The following is a 19,491-nucleotide window of genomic DNA, read 5'->3' as shown; positions in this document are numbered from 1 at the left end:
GAGTTTTTTGACGATGTTCATTTTGCTCTATGGCAGTGGTTCTCAACCTTCCTAATGCCGCGACCCTTTAATACAGTTCCTCATGTTGTGGTGACCCCCAACCATAAAATTATTTTTGTTGCTACTTCATAACTGTAATTTTGCTACTGTTATGAATCGTAATGTAAATATCTGATATGCAGGATGTATTTTCATTGATACAAATTGAACATAATTAAAGCATAGTGATTAATGATTCACAAAAACAAATTGGGTTTGAAGAAAAGCAATAAAATGGAAAGAAAATTAAGCAATGAAACTGAGAGTTCCTGGATTAGAATTTATTATACCATCACATTAAAAATAAAAATATTTCCAATCTTGTTGGAAAAACAGTGGATTCACTCCTACTGATAATATTATTTAGATCAGGGCTTTTCAACCTTTTCACCGATTGTACCACTTTTAGAATATGGCAACATTCGAGTACCACCAGTCACCTAGCGAGGTGTCAAAAACTTGACCCCCCCAAAAAATGGAAAAAAGTGATAAAGTACAGGTAGTCCTTGACTTACAACAGTTTGCTTAGTGACTGTTCAAAGTTACAATGGCACTGAAAAAAGTGACTTATGACCATTTTTCACACTTATGACCATTGCAACATCCCCAGGGTCATGTGATTTGCATTTGGATGCTTGGCAACTGATTCATATTTATGATGGTCACATTGTTCCAGGATCATGTGATCACCTTTTGCAACCTTTTGACTAGCAAAGTTAGTTGGGAAACCAGATTCACTTAACAACCATGTTACTAATTTAATCTCTCTCTTCCTCTTTATCTCTCCCTCTCTGTATTTCTCTCTCCCTCTCTCTCTCTTTTTCTCCCTCTTTGTCTTTTTCTCCCTCCCTCCCTCCCTCCCTCCCTCTCTCTCTCTGATTGGGGATCGATTTGGAGGCACGGAGGGGAGGGGAGCGGCCGAGGGCTGCCCGTGTGACTTTGAAGTGGCCACCTTTGGAAGCAGCAAGGCTGCTCCAGCCAGGCTCGAGCCGGGCAGAGTGGGCAATGGGAGAGGAGTGGGTCGATCACCTTACCGGCAGCCGGGACTCCGATGCGCCTTCCCGGCTAGCGGGGCCTACGGTATCAGGAGCCCCGCGAGGGGGCAAGCCGGCATGAAGAGCCAAACCCTTCCTGCAAGGGAGGGACGCGTTGAGGGAGCCAGCCAGTCACGGGACGTAGATTCTGATGGACGGCTGGCCTGAGCCAATGAGGTGCCAAAGAACTGGGAGCCATAGTTGAAGGCTGAAACGCCTTCAGCTGTAACTGCTCGCACATGTTTGTGTGAGTGCGCTGGCCTGGATCAATGTTGCTTTCCAGGTGATAGGCACTTCTTCAGGGCTCAGGAGAAGCACCAGGATCAGCTCTGAAAGAAGCACAGATCAGGCAGAAAGGGGAGCCGATCCTGGCGCTTCCCCTGAGCTCTCCCAGCCTCGGAGAAGCACAGATCAGGCAGAAAGGGGCGCTGATCTGGCACTTCTCCTGAGCTCTCCCAGCCTCGGAGAAGCACAGATCAGGCGGAAAGGGGCACTGATCTGGCGCTTTCCCTGAGCTCTCCCAGCCTCGGAGAAGCACAGATCAGGCGGAAAGGGGCGCTGATCTGGCGCTTCCCCTGAGCTCTCCCAGCCTCGGAGAAGCACAGATCAGGCAGAAAGGGGCACTGATCTGGCGCTTCCCCTGAGCCTTGCCAGTGGGACGTGTGCCTCTCGGTGTCATACGGTTTTCAATGTTTCGCTCGAATCAGGGATGGAAAAAGAGAGAAGAGCCCCGCTCGTCACGAACTGAGAGCAGACGGTTATTGGTGTCGCGGCTCAAGGCGTGTGACGAGGGAAAGAATATGATTAACACCACACGCGCGCGCACGCACACACACACACAGCGCTTGTCTTCCACCACATTTTATTCACGTCAACCTTTTTTTTCCTTCGTAATATTGGGAGTTGAAAATAACGACTCTACACAAACGCACACACAAACACGCAGACAGACATGCTCCCTCTCCTCATTCAGTTCCTTTCCTTGGCTCATCCACTGTGGGTTACTGAGGCGACGGCGGCAGCTTTGGCAGCGTCTCGGTTCCTAAGACTATCGGAAATATGTGTTTTCCGATGGTCTTAGGCGACCCCTGTGAAAGGGTCGTTCGACCCCCAAAAGGGTCGCAACCCACAGGTTGAGAACCGCTGCTCTAATGTCAATAATCTTGTATTCCTCAGTAAGATCCATTCTCTCATCCATGATAATGCTGCAGCCTGATAGTACAATTCCCAATTAGGTAGACCAAACCCACCTCTTGTAACATTTTTAGATTAATCCTTGCCTTTTTTCCCTGCCAAATATATTTCAAGATTATTTTATTAAGCCCCTCAAAATATTTCTTATCTAATCTTATTGGTGTTGTTGAAAACAAAAACAATAATCATGGTAATATATTCATTTTGATTATCGCAATCCTTCCCATTAATGATAGTTGTACATTTTTCCATTTATCCAAATCTTGTCAAATTGTCTTTTCAATTTATGATAATTATCCTCTTTAATTGTTGTGCATCTTGCTGTCAGGTGGATCCCTAAATATATTACCTTCTTTACAATCTGTATATCTAATTTTCCCACCAGTTCTTTTTTTTGTTTTTCAGTATTTTTTTTCACTAACATTTTGGTTTTATCTTTATTAATTTTCAACCCCGCTATCTCACCATATTTTTCTATTTGTTCTATTAATACAGGTCCTGTCTCTAATGGTTCCTCCAAAATAAATACTAAATCGTCTGCGAATGCTTGTAGCTTATATTCTTCCCTCTTAATTTTCATCCCTTTTATGTCATTATTCTGTCTTATATGTCTATTTAATACTTCTAATGCCAGAACAAACAATAGTGGAGATAGGGTACATCCCTGTCTTGTTCCCTGCATAATGTTGATCTTCTCAGTCATATCTCCATTTATCATTACTTTGGCTGATTGCTTATTATAAATTGTTTTGATTACATTTATAAATTTCTCCCCAAAATCCATAGTCTGTAATTGGCTTATCATGAATTGCCAGTTCACATTGTTGAATGCCTTCTGTGTGTCCAGGAGAACACCAATGCCATCTGTTTCTTGGGGTGTGTTTCACAGTATTCTAATGTGTTCAATACAATTCGCATATTGTCTCTGTCTTTTGGGTAAGAAGCCATTTTGATCCGATTGCATAAATTCATTTAAAAACTTTTTAAGTCTTTCCGCCATTATTGATGCAAATATTTTATAGTCCACATTCAGTAGGGAAATCGGCCTGTAGTTCTTTATTTTCTGTGTTTCCGTTTCTTCCTTTGGTATCAGAGTAATAAGAGCTTCGGACCACGAATCTGGTATCTTAGCTTCAGAAAGAAGTTCATTATAAAGTTCCAACATTACATTGCCTAGTACTTCCTGCAATGTCTTATATAGCTCTGCTGGTAGTCCATCCGGTCCTGATGTTTTACCATTTTTTTGTCTGTTGATTGCTTCTATTAATTCCATCATTGTTATTTCCCCTTCTAATAACTTTTTAAATTTCTCCGGCATTTTAGGTATCTCTGTTTCTTCCAAGAATTGTTTTATCCTATCATCTGAAACTGTTTGTTGCTTGTATACGTTCTCATAATATTCCCAAATTATTATTTTTTTCTTCATTTCGATGTTGTAAAATCCCCTCAGCATCTTCCAATTGTTTAATCCATCTCTTCTCTTTCTCCTTTTTAATTTTATATGTCAACCATCTCCCTGGTTTGTTTGCATGCTCAAAAAAGGTTTGCTTAGCTGCCTTTATTTTCATTGCCACTTCTTCATTTTCTAGTAAGTTCATTTTATGTTTGTTCAGTTCCATTAAATTTTTAATCTTTTTGTTTTGTGTATCTTTCTGTAATTCTTTCTCAAGTGTCTTATATTCTTCCTCCAGTTTTCCCTTATTTTGTCTTTTCTATTTGTTCTTTTTCCCCAAATAAGTCATAGCAAGTCCTCTCATGTACGCTTTCGCCATATCCCAAACATTTTGAAGTGAAGTATCTTCTTTTTTTGTTTTCCTTAAAGAAGAAAAGTACTTCTTTTTTCATATATTGCTGAAAATCCTTTTCATTCAATATAGTTTGGTTTAATGTCCATCTTGTTCTCTTTTTTGTCCTTTCCATATTATTGTAACTGGGTTGTGATCCGCCATGTGCTTGTTTCTATGGATACATTTTGTATATTTGTAAATAAATCTGTTGACATCCATGTCATATCAATTCTCGACCAGGACAGGTGTCTGTTAGAATAGAACGTATATTGCTTCTTTTCCGGATATTTTTCTCTCCAAGCATCAAGTATATTTAATTCATCCACCATATTATAGAAGGATTTAGGAAGTGTTCTTCTTAGAGTCTTATTTTTTTTGTTGTATTATAATCCCGCTCAGGCTTTACAATAGCATTAAAATCTCCAATCATATATATGCTTTCATATTCCAGTTCTATTATTTTCTTATGTAATTTTAGATAAAAATTCTCTTGATTTTCATTTGGAGCATAAATCGCTACCAATAATGATTTTTTACAGTTCATAATTACTTCCACCATTAAGATTTGTCCTTCTTCGTCTGAATATATCAATTTAGTTTGTATTGCTTTCTGAATATATAATGCCACACCTCTTTTACTCTGGTCCGCAAGTGAGGTGTATAATTCTCCCAATTTTGGATATTCTAATAAATTTTTATGTTGTTTCCTAATATGAACTTCTTGTAAACAAATTATGTCCATTTTTAGTTTCCCCAGTTTATTTAGTATTCTTTTCCTTTTTATGGTCGAGTTTAATCCATTTATATTTATCAAGATTGTTTTTATCTCTTCTTCCATGATTATTTATTTAAGGTTTTAGCTGATCTCGTCATTCTCATCTCTCTTTGCTCTTTTGCTTCTTTTGCCCTTGCTCCTTCTACCAACGCCCTTTTCTCCTGTTCTTTGCTATACTCACCCCATTGTTTCTCTAGCTGATCTCCTTGATGTCTAACTCCTCTTTCCCCTCTCAGCCTTTCTTCTTCTTGCTGTCCAAAATAGTGATCATAAAAAAGCTCCGCTTTCTCTAATGTGATGCCAGACAAATCTTATTGCATTCTTTGACCAAGTGACAAAATTAGTGGACTAGAGCAATGCTGTGGATATAATTTACTTGGACTTCAGTAAGGCATTTGATAAAGTAGATCATAACCTACTACTTGACAAGATAGAAAAATGTGGGTTAGACAGCATCACCACCAGATGGATCCGTAGCTGGCTGACTGGCCGTACTCAGCATGTGGTCCTCAATGGAACTGCATCTATATGGAGGGAAGTGTGTAGTGAGGTGCCCCAGGGTTCTGTTCTAGGCCCAGTGCTCTTCAACATCTTCATCAACGATTTGGACGAGGGGATAGACGGGGAACTCATCAAATTTGCAGACGACACCAAGCTGGCAGGAATAGCCAACACTCCAGAAGATAGGCTTAAGGTACAGGAGGATCTGAACAAACTGGAACACTGGGCGCTATCTAACAAAATGAAATTCAACGGTGAAAAAAGTAAATTTCTACATTTAGGGAAGAAAAACCAAATGTACGGGTATAGTATAGGTGGTACCTTGCTCAATAGAAGCAACTGTGAGAGGGATCTTGGAGTCCTAGTGGACAATCACTTAGATATGAGCCAGCAGTGTGCGGCAACTGCTAAAAAAGCCAACACAGTATTAGGCTGCATTAACAGAGGGATAGAATCAAGATCACGTGAAGTATTAATACCACTTTACAATGCCTTGGTAAGGCCACACTTGGAATACTGCATCAAAAGTACAGAGAAGAGCAACAAAGATGATTAGGGGGCTGGAGGCTAAAACATATAAGGAATGGTTGCTGGAATTGGGTATGTCTAGTTTAATGAAGAGAAGGACGAAGGAGGACATGATAGCAGTGTTCCAATATCTCAGGGGCTGCCACAAAGAAGAGGAAGTCAAGCTATTCTCCAAAGCGCCTGAAGGCAGGACAAGAAGCAACGGATGGAAACTAATCAAGGAGAGAAGCAACCTATAACTAAGGAGAAACTTCCTGACAGTTAGAACAATTAACCAGTGGAACAACCTGCCTCCAGAAGCGGTGAATGCTCCAACACTGGAAGTTTTTAAGAAGAGACTGGACAGCCATTTGTCTGAAATGGTATATAGGGTTTCCTGCCTGAGCAGGAGGTTGGATTAGATGACCTCCAAGGTCCCTTCCAACATCATCATCATCATCATCATCATCAAAAAACAGATCTGCGAACAATTAGAAGCAAACAAATTCATAACCAGTGGGCAGCACGGGTTTGTTAAAAACAGATCATGCCAAACCAATTTTATTTCATTCTTTGATAAAGTGACTAAACTAGTAGACCAACAAAATGCTGTGGATGTAGTATACTTAGATTTCAGTTAAGGCATTTGATAAAGTAGACCACAACCTACTCCTTGGTAAGCTAGAAAAAGGTGGAATAGACAACATCACCACCAGATGGACCTGTAGCTGGCTGACAAACTGTACTCAACAAATAGTCCTCAATGGCACTACATCCACATGGAGAGAAGTAAGCAGTGGGGTACCACAAGGTTCCGTCTTAGGCTCAGTACTCTTCAACATCTTCATAAATGACTTAGATGAGGGAATTGAAGGGGAACTCTTCAATTTGCAGATGACACCAAACTGACAGCAGTAGCCAACACCCCAGAATACAAACTCAGGATTCAAAAAGATCTTGACAAACTTGAACAACGGGCCCTATCCAACAAAATAAGTTTCAATGTGGAGAAAAACAAAGTTTTACATTTAGGCAGGTACAAGTACAGACCTGGCTCAAAAACAGTAACTGTGCGAGGGACCTTGGAGTCCTAGTGGACGATCACTTGACCATGAGCCAGCAGTGTGCAGCAGCAACCAAAAAAGCTAATACAATCCTGGGTTGTATAAACAAAGGCACAAAATCAAGATCATGCGAAGTATTAGTACCACTTTATAAAATCCTAGTAAGACCGCATCTGGAATACTGCAGCCAATTTTGTTCACCATATCACAAAAAAGATGTTGAGACTTTGGAAAAAATTCAGAGAAGAGCAACTAAGATGATCAAAGGTCTGGAGACTACAACATACGAAGAACTGCTGCAGGACTTGGGTTTGGCTAGTCCAGGGATAGGCAACCTTGGCTCTTTTATGACTTGTGGACTTCAACTCCCAGAATTCCTGAGCCAGTATTGCTCAGCTTGGAAACCTCTCCCTTTCCCCTCAGCATGGCTGGCTCAGGAATTCTGGGAGTTGAAGTCCACGAGTCATAAAAGAGCCAAGGTTGCCTATCCCTGGGGTAGTCTAAAGAAAATAAGAAATAGGGCATGATAGCAGTATTCCAGTATCTGAGGGGCTGCCACAAGGAAAGGTGGGCACGTTGTTCACCAGAGCACCAGAGAGAAGTATGAGAAACAATGGTTGGAAACTGATCAAAGAGAGAAGCAACTTGGAATTAAGGAGAAACTTCCTGACAGTGAAGACAATTAACCAGTGGAACAGCTTGCCTTCAGAAATCGCGGATGCTCCTTCCCGTCTGAGATGGTATAGGTTCTTCTGCTTGAGCAGAGAACTGGACTAGAAGACATCCAAGGTCCCTTCCAGCTCTATTCTATTCTATTCTATTCTATTCTATTCTATTCTATTCTATTCTATTCTATTCTATTCTATTCTATTCTATTCTATTCTATTCTATTCTACTTTGAAAGGCACTTATGTACTAATGATGATCATTTTATTGCCAAGGCATATAAACTGTTCTTGAAAATGAACCAGGAGGATGAATATGCTAAAGAATATGTGATTAAATGGACAAAAATTGTCTATATTATGCTCAATCTATGGAAAAAATCTGGATTAATGGATCAAAATTTTCACTGAACAATAATTTGACAGAACTGTTTTTTATAAAAAGATGTATTCTTGGTATTTAACTCCTGAGAAATTGTCAAAGATGTATAAGCAAAGGTATCTGATCTTCCCTTATACAACTTTGTGTATGTGCTGAAATGTAATCAATATGAAAATACTTTTTATAATCTTTGGTGGACATCTAAAACTGCCAAGAAATGTTGGCATAAGGTATTTTTGATTGCAAAAATACTAAAAATGGATGTAAAATTGAATCCAGAAACATTCCTTTTAGATATTATCTAGTTATCAATTAATCAAATTGAAGGAAAATATGGGATTCTATTTATACATAGTAATAATGGAGAGACTTGCACAGAGGTGGAAAAATATACAAATTTCCATAACTGAAGAATGGATTGTGAAATTAATGGAATTTGTAGAAACGACAAACTAAATACTTTGATGAAAGCCTATCTAGCTTTGTTTCTCCTTAGAGAACACTTTCAGACTTCTTTGAGAAAAATGTTTTGTTCTTAGGCTTCAATGATTAGATCTGCTATGATTACAAAAATATTGTGTATTTATCTTATTGTTAGAAACCTACATTATATATTCTTTTATATATTAAAACAAAGACATTATACTGCTATATAATTTTGCTATTTTGATTGCTTAATTTGATATTTTTATATGATGTTTATGTTTTGTTTGAACAGAGTAAGGAGTTATTTTACTATATATTTGTATGAACTATTTTCTTTAGTTTTTTTTCTTTTCAATTTTTAACTTTTTCCTCGTTTTGATCCCCTCTCCCTAATTTTTCCTTTTCTGTTTATTATATCAGGGAGGGAGGGAGGGAGGGAGGAAGTAAAGAAATGGATGGATGGATGGATGGATGGATGGATGGAAGGAAGGAAGGAAGGAAGGAAGGAAGGAAGGAAGGAAGGAAGGAAGGAAGGAAGATTTCTCCAGTGAAACTCAATGGGGAAACTGTCAGGAAGTCAGAAGTTGCTCTTGCTCCCTCTGCATTTTTGCCACCTGTGGTCATTCTGTTTTGGTCAGGAAGTATCTTTGAAAAGATGATCTAATGGGGCATAGGATGTCTATGGTTCTGACATGCCAGATAAAAGAAGTGACTGATCTAGGAAAAGGGTGGGGTAATAAAAATAACATCTGTTGTGGTAACAAAAGACTCCAGATGCAAATAAGAAGCATAGGATTAAAGAATTTAGTTAAGGTTTTGAATGGACAATCCATCAGCATAATGTTCAATTAGCAAGCCCTTACCAATAGTCAATGAGAATCTAAAGAAGTAGCAAAATATTCCTATTGTTTTTATTATTTAGCGTACATTAGAACATGACAGAAGTAAACATACACAGTCTACATAAAAAAAAACCTTCTATGGGGGTATTGCAGTGGTGTCACAATTGGATGTCCAATTCAGCTATCCAAGCAATCGCCTCTGGTGTTGCTTCGTGCAAATCTTCTAGGGAACCAGAGAATGCACGACGTGGGCAATCTTGCACAATAATTTGCATATCAACACCACAATTGCAACAAGGGGAATCTTTCCCTCCCCACTGATACAGAGCAGAAGCACGTCTTCCAAATATCATAACTAATTCTGTTCAATTCTGACCACACAAAGCGAGGCAGGTCAAAACCATGTGGTTTGGTAAGAGGGATCACTAATGGTCAGGCCACAAGAATATACCTTGGACCATTCCTCTCTCCAGGCATTCTCAGGTTTAAACTGGTTAGGTGTTAAATAAATAGTTGTTTTCCAGGCTGGCCTACAATTTCAATCTTGTGATGGGTTGCACATTGTCCTAGTGAATAGGGAGGGTCTTGTTGTTCAGCATCCTTGACCATAACTGAATGAGAGCTTGTTGTCTTCCCAATGTGGGGTGGTATGATATTGCTAAGTACTGGTGACCAGTACACAGGAATGGGATGCAATATGCCAGAGATGATAAGCATTGTCTGGCAGAGTTGGGTATCGAACATTTTGGTGTAAGCGCTGTTAAGTCACATGCTGACACAATATTCAGCTGTGGAATAAACCAAAGCTAACACTGTTGTCCATAGGGTGTTAGCATCAGCACCCCAGGATGTTCCAGTCAATCTGTTCAATAAATTGTTGCAGCTTTTGAATTTTGCAGCTGTTTTTTCAGGTGTTGATGGAAGGTTAGTGATCTGTCCAGTTTTCCCCCCGGGTTACTTCAGAGAGTTATTACATTATAAAATACGGTTCCGGAACTTCACTGAAGGCTGGTAATTTGTGTACCTATTGGTGAGGTGGAATGTGGCTATTTCTAATTTTGTTAGGCTTGGTTGGAGTGGCCATTTTTTGAAGTAGTAATTCATCTTTGGAGAGGATATCCTCTGCATCACTGAAATTGGTGTTATCTATTTTGGATAGACTATCTTCTTTGGACTATCTATTCCTATCTATGATATGAAGATGTGTAACTGCCTTCAAATGATGAAAAAGTGTCTTCTTAGACTTAGCACGATGAAGTTTCTTATAACTAATTCTTGTAACTTATTGCAGCTAGAACTTTAGCCCCTCCCAAAGTGGAGAATTAGACTATTCTATTATTTGAAAACCTTTCCTCTTTCGAATCATTTTTTTATTTTTTTCATGCCTCTTGACATATTTATTTAAGCTTAAACATTATTTAAAAGTTTTAAGTCTCACTAAGGTGGTGGATTTAACATTTGTGTTTATGCTTAAGTATTTAACATTCTTAAGTGAATTTTCATACAGAAGGAATTAGCAAGATTTGGTATTAAGTTTTTTTCTTATTGAAATCAATATGCTTGTCAGTGATTAGTTTCTAAGGTATCTATTTTATCAAATCATAAACCACATCATTTTGTATTGTTTTCATTATTTTTACTTGACATAACCAGTTTGCCTACTATTTCAATGTATTTTAAATTGCTTTTTCTTTCTTTTCATTCAACTTACATCACTGGTTATTCTCCACTGAAGAATAAAGCCTTTGTAATTGAAAGGAAAATACTCTCTGAACTCTGTTATCCTATTAAAATAATTGGGAATTCTTATCTAATTAAACAAAAACAATAGTAGTAAACATGCTTGCTTTATTCTGACCCCCCCCCCCCCGATTGGCATGTTTGTTACTTTTGTATCAATAATTTTGGATTCTTTGAAAGTTTACTTAGATTTTGTCAGTTTTGCATTTTGTGCCTATTTTTCAGGTGTGATAGCTGGCAATATAATTGTAAACAAGATAATATGCAAAAATAAAAAATGGGGCTGTATCATGGTCAGATTCTGGAAATGGAGTCTGTGAAAATGGGCCTGACAGCTACAAAAAAGGATACTCAGGAGGCCGCTCTTACTCAACCTAAAGAGCATATATTTAAAGCAATTTTTTATTCACTCACCCAATCCACTATAAGGATTTTGTTCACGTTCAGTCTCTGCTGGAGAAGTTTGGCAGAAATGGCTACAGAATTAAAATAGCAAAAACCCCTAAAAGGAAATGGAATTTATAAATGAAAGTATGAAATTCTGAATACAAGTTTCAAAAGTGTTCCAATGGTAACAATAGTTTTACAATTTTGTCTGTTACTATTCAAAATGTAGGTATACAGATCTATTTCCTTGCACACCATTAATTAAATTATACAATTACATTTTATACATTAAAAATACCAACAATCAAACCACTTTTGGTCAATATGGCAAATTATTATTTTAAAACCCAACAACACTTAAATGATTGAAAGTTTAAATCTTTACAGAATCCTGCTTTCATCCACAACTGTTTGGTGGCAGCTATAATTTACAAAATATTATTTTCAGTAACCAAAAACCACAGCAGTTAAGAAATCAACACAGAAATGCTGCCAGAAAGGCAAAGCTAAGTTTTCATGCTGTCTTTATTTATATCTTTATCTCCGAAACCAACTGAAAAAATTGTTTAAATATTTGGCATTTTTGAAGGGGTGAAATGGATGCTTTAAACTTCTACAGGCTTATGGCACCCATTTTACCCTTAACCCCACCCTAAGCTCTCCAACTGCTAAAACAAAAGGCTCCCCCCATTCAAAGGCTGTTCTGGAAGATTACAAACAGCCAATACATTGCCCAGCTAAGTGAAAATTCCCAGTCCAAGTACAGTCACATACTTACATAGGGGTACTTTCTTCTGCATGGTGACCAGGAGGTCGAACTACAGCAAATCCATTCTATCAAATGGAAGCCAAACAAAAAACAAAAACAAAAACAAAAAACAAAACCCAATTTGAAAGATTAGACGCTAAAAACCCATATATATTTCAAGCATGTAAAATTTCTATAGCAAAGTTACTGGATTGTTTCCCAAGTATTCTGTTTTTATATTAGTCAGATACAGTTGGTCCTCAATTTATGACAATTGAGCCCAGAACTTTGGTCATTAAGCCACTGTGGTCATAAGCTGAGTCACCATGTGACCAGACTTGATTTTATAGCCATTTTTATGATAGTTGTTAAGCAAGTCACCATTGTTGTTAAGTGAATTAGAGTTAGAAACTTGAGTCCAGCTTATCCAGTTTATCCAAAGGGCATTTTTTTTGCTAGAAAATGGCAAAAAAGTTGCAAAATGTAATCATGTGGCCCTGTGCAACCAGTTGTAAATGCAAACCAGTTGCCAAGTGCCTGAAATGCTATGGGGGTTGGTGCAACATCCTTAACTTAGAGGGCAGGTTAAGTAAATTTTTCCAAAGCTATTGTAATTTTTTAAACTGTGGTTAGGTGACTAGTTATAAGTTGAGGACTATTCAGGGGAGGAACCCATACTGGTATTCACATCAAACCATGAAATAAGCTGCCATAATTGTCTCACAAGTGCTTTTTTCTTCAAAAGCAACTGGATTATTTTTCTTTGAGAAATAAGAATAAAACATTTCACTTCTCATCCAAGAATCATCAGTTCTGGTGGTTGAGGAGGGTGTGATGATGGAAGAATGGAAGGATAGGTTCTGATAGGATGTGGGGAGTGGGATGGAAGGATTGTATTTCTTTGCAGTCATCTGGTTGTTTCATCTCATCTTTCTCTGAGAACTGTTGAGGTCACTTGGGAGTTTATCTGTGCCCTTAGGGTCACCTGAAACAGGGTGCAATTGATTGTGGAATCTTCTTGGAACTGCTGCAAGGGCTGCATTGTAAACTGGAAATAGGTGATGTCTTATTCCTTCCCCTCTGTTGAGGGAAGAGTGTTCAGTTGTAACATAAATGATTATTTTACCCCTTTTTCAAACCAATGGTCCTCTCTATCCAAAATGTGGACTTCGCTGTCTTCAAAAGAGTGACCTTTGTCTTTCAAATGCAGATGGACTGCTGAATATTGTCCTGATGGGTTTGATCTCATATGTTGTGCCATGCACTTGTGAAGTGGTTTTGTTTCATCAATGTACAGGTCTACACATGTCTCACTACATTGTGTTGCATATATCACATTGCTGTTTTGTGTCTGGGTGTTTTATCCTTGGGGTGGACAGACTTCTGCCTTAGTTATTCTTGGGTTTAAAGTGTACATGTATGAGGGTGAAGGTTCGTTCTCTGAGCTTGTGGGTTGGTTTCTGAATGTTTCATTACCAGGCTAGGTAACATCTTCAGTGGAGTTTGGAGGATGTCAGTGTCATTGTTCTGTTTATAAAAGCTTCAGGTGTGGGTGTATCAAGTGAAGGTCTTGTGATGGGTCAGGTATGAGTCATCAGTGAAAGGCTTGTGATGAGTCTTGTGATAGGGAGGTTACATCAGATAAGGGTCATTGGGAGGTGAATTGCTGGTGGGAGGGGGACTTGCGTGGGTTGGTTGATGGTTGGTGCTGTCTCTGGTTGGCTGTGTGGTTCATTTGGAATCTGAGGGGTTCGTAGGCTCGTTGTAGGTCGATGTGTCTGTTGATGGAATTACTTGTGGAGTGCCAGGCCTCAATGAACTCATGAGCGTGGTGGGTGATAGCGTGGCCGATTTTAGTGTTGCTCCAATTGAACTGGTGGTTTTTTTTGTGTCGGTGTGGGTAGAGATTAAGGCAGTGATGGCGAACCTTTTAGAGACTGAGTGCCCAAACTGCAACCTAAAACCCACTTATGCATTGTTGAGTGCCGGGTGGGTGTGGCCCATTGGCTGGGTGTGGCCCATTGGCTGGGCATGGCCAATTGGGTGGGCATGGCTGCAGTGGTAACAGCAGACTGGGTGGGACTAAAAAGTTCAATCAATCAATTCCAACTTTGCAAGATCCTTTTTTTCCCCACAAGAAGTTGAAATTAACTGATTGAACCTTTTTTTTTTTGCGCACGGCGGCAGAGGCCTAAAGCGAAAAAGTTTTATAAAACCCAGCTGAAGGCCTAGGACTGGGGCGACGGCGCGCATGCCCACAGAGAGGGCTCTGAGTGCCGCCTCTGGCACCTGTGCCATAGGTTCGCCACCACTGGATTAAGGATTTGGAATTGTGGCATTTGATTGCTAGCCAGTGTTCATGGATCTTGGTTTTTAACTAATGTGATGTTTGTCCCACATATAATTGGTTGCAATTGTTACAGTCTATTTTGTAGATTACATTGTTTCTTTCATCCTTCTGTATCTTGTCTTTGGTTCTTGATAATTCCTGGCAGAGTGTGGCTGTGGGTTTGTGGGCTATTGTTATTCCTAGGGGTTGGAGAATTCTGGCTGTCATTTCTGACACTCCTTTTATGTATGGTAGGGTTGTTTTGTGTGGTGGTCAGCTGCGTGGTGTGTTGTGGTTTGGGTGCTGTGTGTTGGAATGCGAAGTTTTTTGGATTACAGAAAAAGACATCAAGCAGCCATTTCTCTTCTGCTTTTCTTAGTGTTGTGGTGCTGCAGTGTATCTTGGCCCTTCTGAAGAGGGTCTAGATGCAGCTCCTTTTGTGTGCAGTAGGATGGTTGCTTGTGAAACTGAGGATCTGGTCCGTGTACATAGGTTTGAAGTAGATGCAGGTTTCTAGTTCTCCATTGTCCAGTCTCCTTATGTCGATGTTGAGGAATGGGAGTTTGTTGTGTTTCCTCTTCACGTGTAAACTTGATCCTTGGGAATATGTTATTAAACAGGTGGTGTGTTTCTTCAATTTGGGAGCATTTGATGATGACGAAGGTCTTATCAACTTAGCATGTTCAGAATTTTGGTTGGCTGGTGGGTAGAGCTATGGATTCAAGTCATTGCATGACTGCTTCTGCTATTAGGCCTGATATGGGTGATCCCATCAGGATACCTTGTACTTGCTTGTATATTTTTTCATTAAACTTGAAGTATGTGTTGAGGCATAGATCCAAGAGTTTCATGATGGTTTCTGTGGACATGAAATGTTCCGTGGTGGCGTCATCCTTCTGGGTATGTTGTTTAGTGAGTAGGTGGTGAATGATTTTTTTAGCCAGGAGAATGTCAATTGAGGTGAACAGGGCGTTGATGTTGAAGGATACAATACTTTCTTCCTTATTGATCTTGGTGTGTTTGATGCATTGGAGAAATTATTCTGGGGAGTTTATTGAGTCATTGACCAGGTGTCCGAGTTTTCTCTGCATGGTTTTTGCTAGTTTGTATATTGGTGTTCAGGTAGAGATACAATTGGGCATAATGGGATCCCGTTCTTGTATATTTTGGGGAGTCCGTAGACCCCTGGGTGTGGAGGAATCTTGTGGTTTCATGTGCTTTCTCTGTAGTGGTGTTAGCTGTTTTTCTTTTTCCATTTTTCTTAGCGTATTTTTTATTTTGTTCTCTAGCTGTTTTGTAGGATCATTGTAGATTATTTGGTAGGCGTTGGTGTCATTGAGATGATTTTCAGCTTTGCAGATGTAGTCATCTTTGTCCATTACTACCGTCAGTCTGCTTTTGTCTGCAAGTAGGATGACAATGCTTTCAACTTGTATATGTATGTTGTGTTGGTGTATGTTGTGTTGGTTGAAAATCATCTTGAGCTTTTCAGATATTCCTGCTACATATGGAATAACAATGTTGCTATGTTTGTTGTTCTCTTCTTTGTCTGTAATGGAGGAGCTCTTGCTGGGTCTTTTTTTTTAGGATTTGATGAAGGCCCAGTTAGGTTCTGAGGGATTCCTTGATGCCTTTTAGTTCTTTTTCTTTTCCCCCTTTACTGGTAGGTACAGTAGTGGCCAAAATTGTGGAAACCTTTTGGGAAAAGTGTACATTTGAGGTTTGATGGCTAATAACACCACTTTGTTTGGAGTAGTACCATAAAATTATATATCAATGGAAAGTTAATTTAATCAAGAATGTAATGCAATAACTTTTATGATTTGCTATTAGAATAGCAGTTATAAAGAAGAAAAGTGAAACACTTAGAAAAAACGAGATATACAAAAATTATCACCATAGAAAAAATGAGATATACAAAAATTATCACCACAGAAAAAATGAGATATACAAAAATTATCACCATGTCAGTTAATACTTAGCTGGGTAGCCTTTAGCATGAATTACGCTTTACAACGTCTTCCCATGGAGTGAACCAAGTCCTTTAGTTCTGCAGGTGTTATAATGTGAAACCAAGATTGAATGATTGCTTCTATTAACTGGGTTTTATTGCTGGGTCGCTTCTGACTAACAGGTTTCTTTAGTCGGCTCCATAGATTTTCAATTGGGTTAAGGTCTGGGCTATTCCCAGGCCATTCCAGCAATGGAATATGATTATCTTGAAACCACTTTTTGCACACAGCAGCAATATGACATTGAGCTGAATCCTGTTGAAATATAAATGCTTCATTGTCTTGGAAAAGATCAGGCGCAGAAGGCTTCAGTTTGGGCTCAAGTATTTCATTAATGTATTTTTGGCCATTTATATTCACACAAATCACACAAATTCTGCCCACACCTTTTGATATCATACAACCCCAGATCATAACATTGACTGGGTGTTTGTAATGTATGTAATGCAATCAGGATGCAAATGTTCTCCGATTCTTCTCCTTACGTATTTTATGCCATCACTACCAAACAGGGAGATCTTGGTCTCATCACTTCAAATAACATTATCCCATTGTTCCTCTGTCCAGGTAACATGGGTTTTAGCCCAGTTTAGTCTTTTCAACCTTTGAGAGATAAAAGTGGCTTTTTTTGTGGAATTCTAGATTTTAGGCCAAATTCCTGCAAGTCTGTGCCGAACAGTCCTTGCACTCAACTTCACATTGCATTGCGCCATTTAATCTTGTATACACCCAGATGCTTTTCTTCTATCACGTAGGCACAGTTTTAATTCTTCTATCATCACTTGCTGTTATGCACCTTTTCCTGCCTTTACCAGTGTGGTTTTGTAGTGACTTGAGTCTCCTTATACCTCTCCAAAAACTTAGAAATGCCACCTTTGGTTAAGTTTCCACCAATTTTTCTTCTAATTTCTTTATAACTGTAGCCTTGTTCACTTAATACTACTATTTTACATCGCTTTCTGGGCGACCAGTCAATTCTTTACTCCATTACTATAATTTTATTACGTTTTACAAGCTCACTAAATGAAAGAGCACAAAAAAACCCAACCAACTTGATAGTGATCACATAACACACTGACAAATGTCCTTTTCTCAGCTTCAATACATGACATCAATAACTGAATCCTATTGTGATCTGATTGGCTCATTGCCAAAACAGGATGACACCTGATTGGCTCTCTAAACACTCATGCTCACTGGCTACAATCAGATGAAGGAAAGCTACCTGATTTCAACCTAAGCAAGTTTTGCTTCCTTTTTCTGGTTATTTGGCTATAACCTTTCATAGAATACAGAATATTGAACAAACTTTGTTGCATTACATTCTTGATTAAATTATCTTTCCATTTATATATAATGTTATGGTATTAGTCCAAAAAAAGTGGTGTTATTAGCCATCAAAGCTCAAATGTACACTTTTCCCAAAAGGTTTCTACAATTTTGGCTAGTACTGTAAACTTTCAGCCCGGTGGTTTAGGGTTCTGAACACTCATATTTTGTGCTCTAGTGGGTGGTGAGAATCAAAATGTAAATACTAATCTCTGTGCATGTGTTTTCTGTAAACTTCACTGTTAAGGTTTCTGTCTTCCTTAATGTGCACTGCACAGTCCAGGAAAGCCAGATGATTTCCTTAACATCTTCCCACGTGAACTTAATGTATTTGTCCACAGTGTTGATGTGTTTGGTGAAGGCTTCTGCTTCCTGTATTCTATTATTGACTCAAGTATTATCCACATACCTATACCAATGAGTGGGTGGAAATCCTGTGAAGGAGTTGTGCTTTGGTTTCTACCTCTTCCATGTAGAGACTGGCAACAATGGGGGACACAGGTGAACGCATGGCACAGCCATATTTTTGTCTGTATAAACCTTCATTGTATTTAAAATAGGTAGTGGTCAGACAGAGATCCAACATGGTACATACTGTATGTGGTCTGGGCTGAGGTTAGTTCTGTTGCTAATGTGGTGTTTTGTAGAAGATGTTTCTTCACTACCATGACAGCTTCAGTTGTTGGAATGCAAGTGAAAAGTGAAGTTATATCATAAGAAACCATAGTTTCATCTGGATCCAATGTTAGTTTTCAAATCTTGCTGACAAAGTCCTATGAATTGTTGATGTGGTGTTGCCAATCAAAGGGGCTAATAAGGTGTTTAAATGTTTCATAATGTTATAGGTGACGGAATTGATGCTGCTGACAGTTGGTCTAAGTGCATGCCCTCTTTGTGGATTTTGGGGAGTCCATATATGCATGGAGTGGCTTCCCCAGGGTAAAGGTAATTGTATTGTGGTTTGTCAATTGCATTGTCCTTCAGTAGTAGTTGCAGGAAATCAATTATCTTTTTTTTATAACTGCTGGTAGGATCTCTATTCAGAGTCTCATACTGTATGTAGTAGTATCCTTTAGAAAAGTGTCCATCTTGACATCTGTGCTCAGGATAACTGTGCATCTTCCTTTATCAGCTGCCAAGTTGGTGATGTTTGGGTTTCTTCCTAGGGATGTCACTACTCTCCTTTCTGGAATTATGAGGTTGGAGGGGGGTGTTTTGGCACTGGAGAGGGCTGCAAATACCTTCATCCTTAATTGTTCTGTCTCTGGTTCTGTCAGTTTATTGTTCCTGATGGCTGACTCTGTGGCTGTGATGAGATCTACAATTGGTAGCTGTTCTGGTGTACTGTAAAATTTAGTCCTTTGAATAAAACATTATTTTCTGTTTGAGTAAACTCTCTGCCAGACAGATTTCTCACCCATCAGTCAGTTCTTTGAGACATGTCATTGTTCTCTTTCATCTGGATTGATTCTTCTGTTTTATGTGCTTTTTCTTGTCAAAACTGTAGGGTAGAAAATTTGCCTTTCTGTCTTTCTTGGCTCTTATTATGTTGTGTTGGTTGTGCCTTCTTCATAAATTCTGTAACCTCCTCCAATACTTCTGTTGGAAGAAGTGACTTCAGCTTTTGACGTTTGTGTTCCATTTTCTCTTTCAAAATATCAATTGTAAAATTAACTGTAGAACACTGTTGAACATAGGCGCAGACTGATGGGGATGAGTCTGTGTTATCT

At 38.9% G+C, this 19,491-nt stretch overlaps 1 protein-coding gene across 1 annotated transcript in view; it reads right to left on the bottom strand.

Moving 5' to 3' along the window:
* HDAC4 (histone deacetylase 4) overlaps nucleotides 1–19,491 on the bottom strand; it is a 111,876-nt gene that overhangs the window by 49,279 nt on the left and 43,106 nt on the right. Inside the window, exons 7-8 of the mRNA XM_015832185.1 lie at nucleotides 12,122–12,177; nucleotides 11,371–11,458 (exon numbers count right to left, since the gene is read on the bottom strand). Coding sequence (XP_015687671.1) covers nucleotides 11,371–11,458; nucleotides 12,122–12,177 — 144 coding nt within the window. The remainder of the gene's footprint in view (nucleotides 1–11,370; nucleotides 11,459–12,121; nucleotides 12,178–19,491) is intronic.

This window comes from Protobothrops mucrosquamatus, unplaced genomic scaffold (genome assembly GCF_001527695.2).
Source record: "Protobothrops mucrosquamatus isolate PMUCROS unplaced genomic scaffold, P.Mucros_1.0 scaffold_311, whole genome shotgun sequence".
Classification (NCBI taxonomy): Eukaryota; Metazoa; Chordata; class Lepidosauria; order Squamata; family Viperidae; genus Protobothrops; species Protobothrops mucrosquamatus.
The sequence above is the reverse complement of the archived record's forward strand: the minus strand, read 5'-3'. Positions and strand labels throughout refer to the sequence as shown.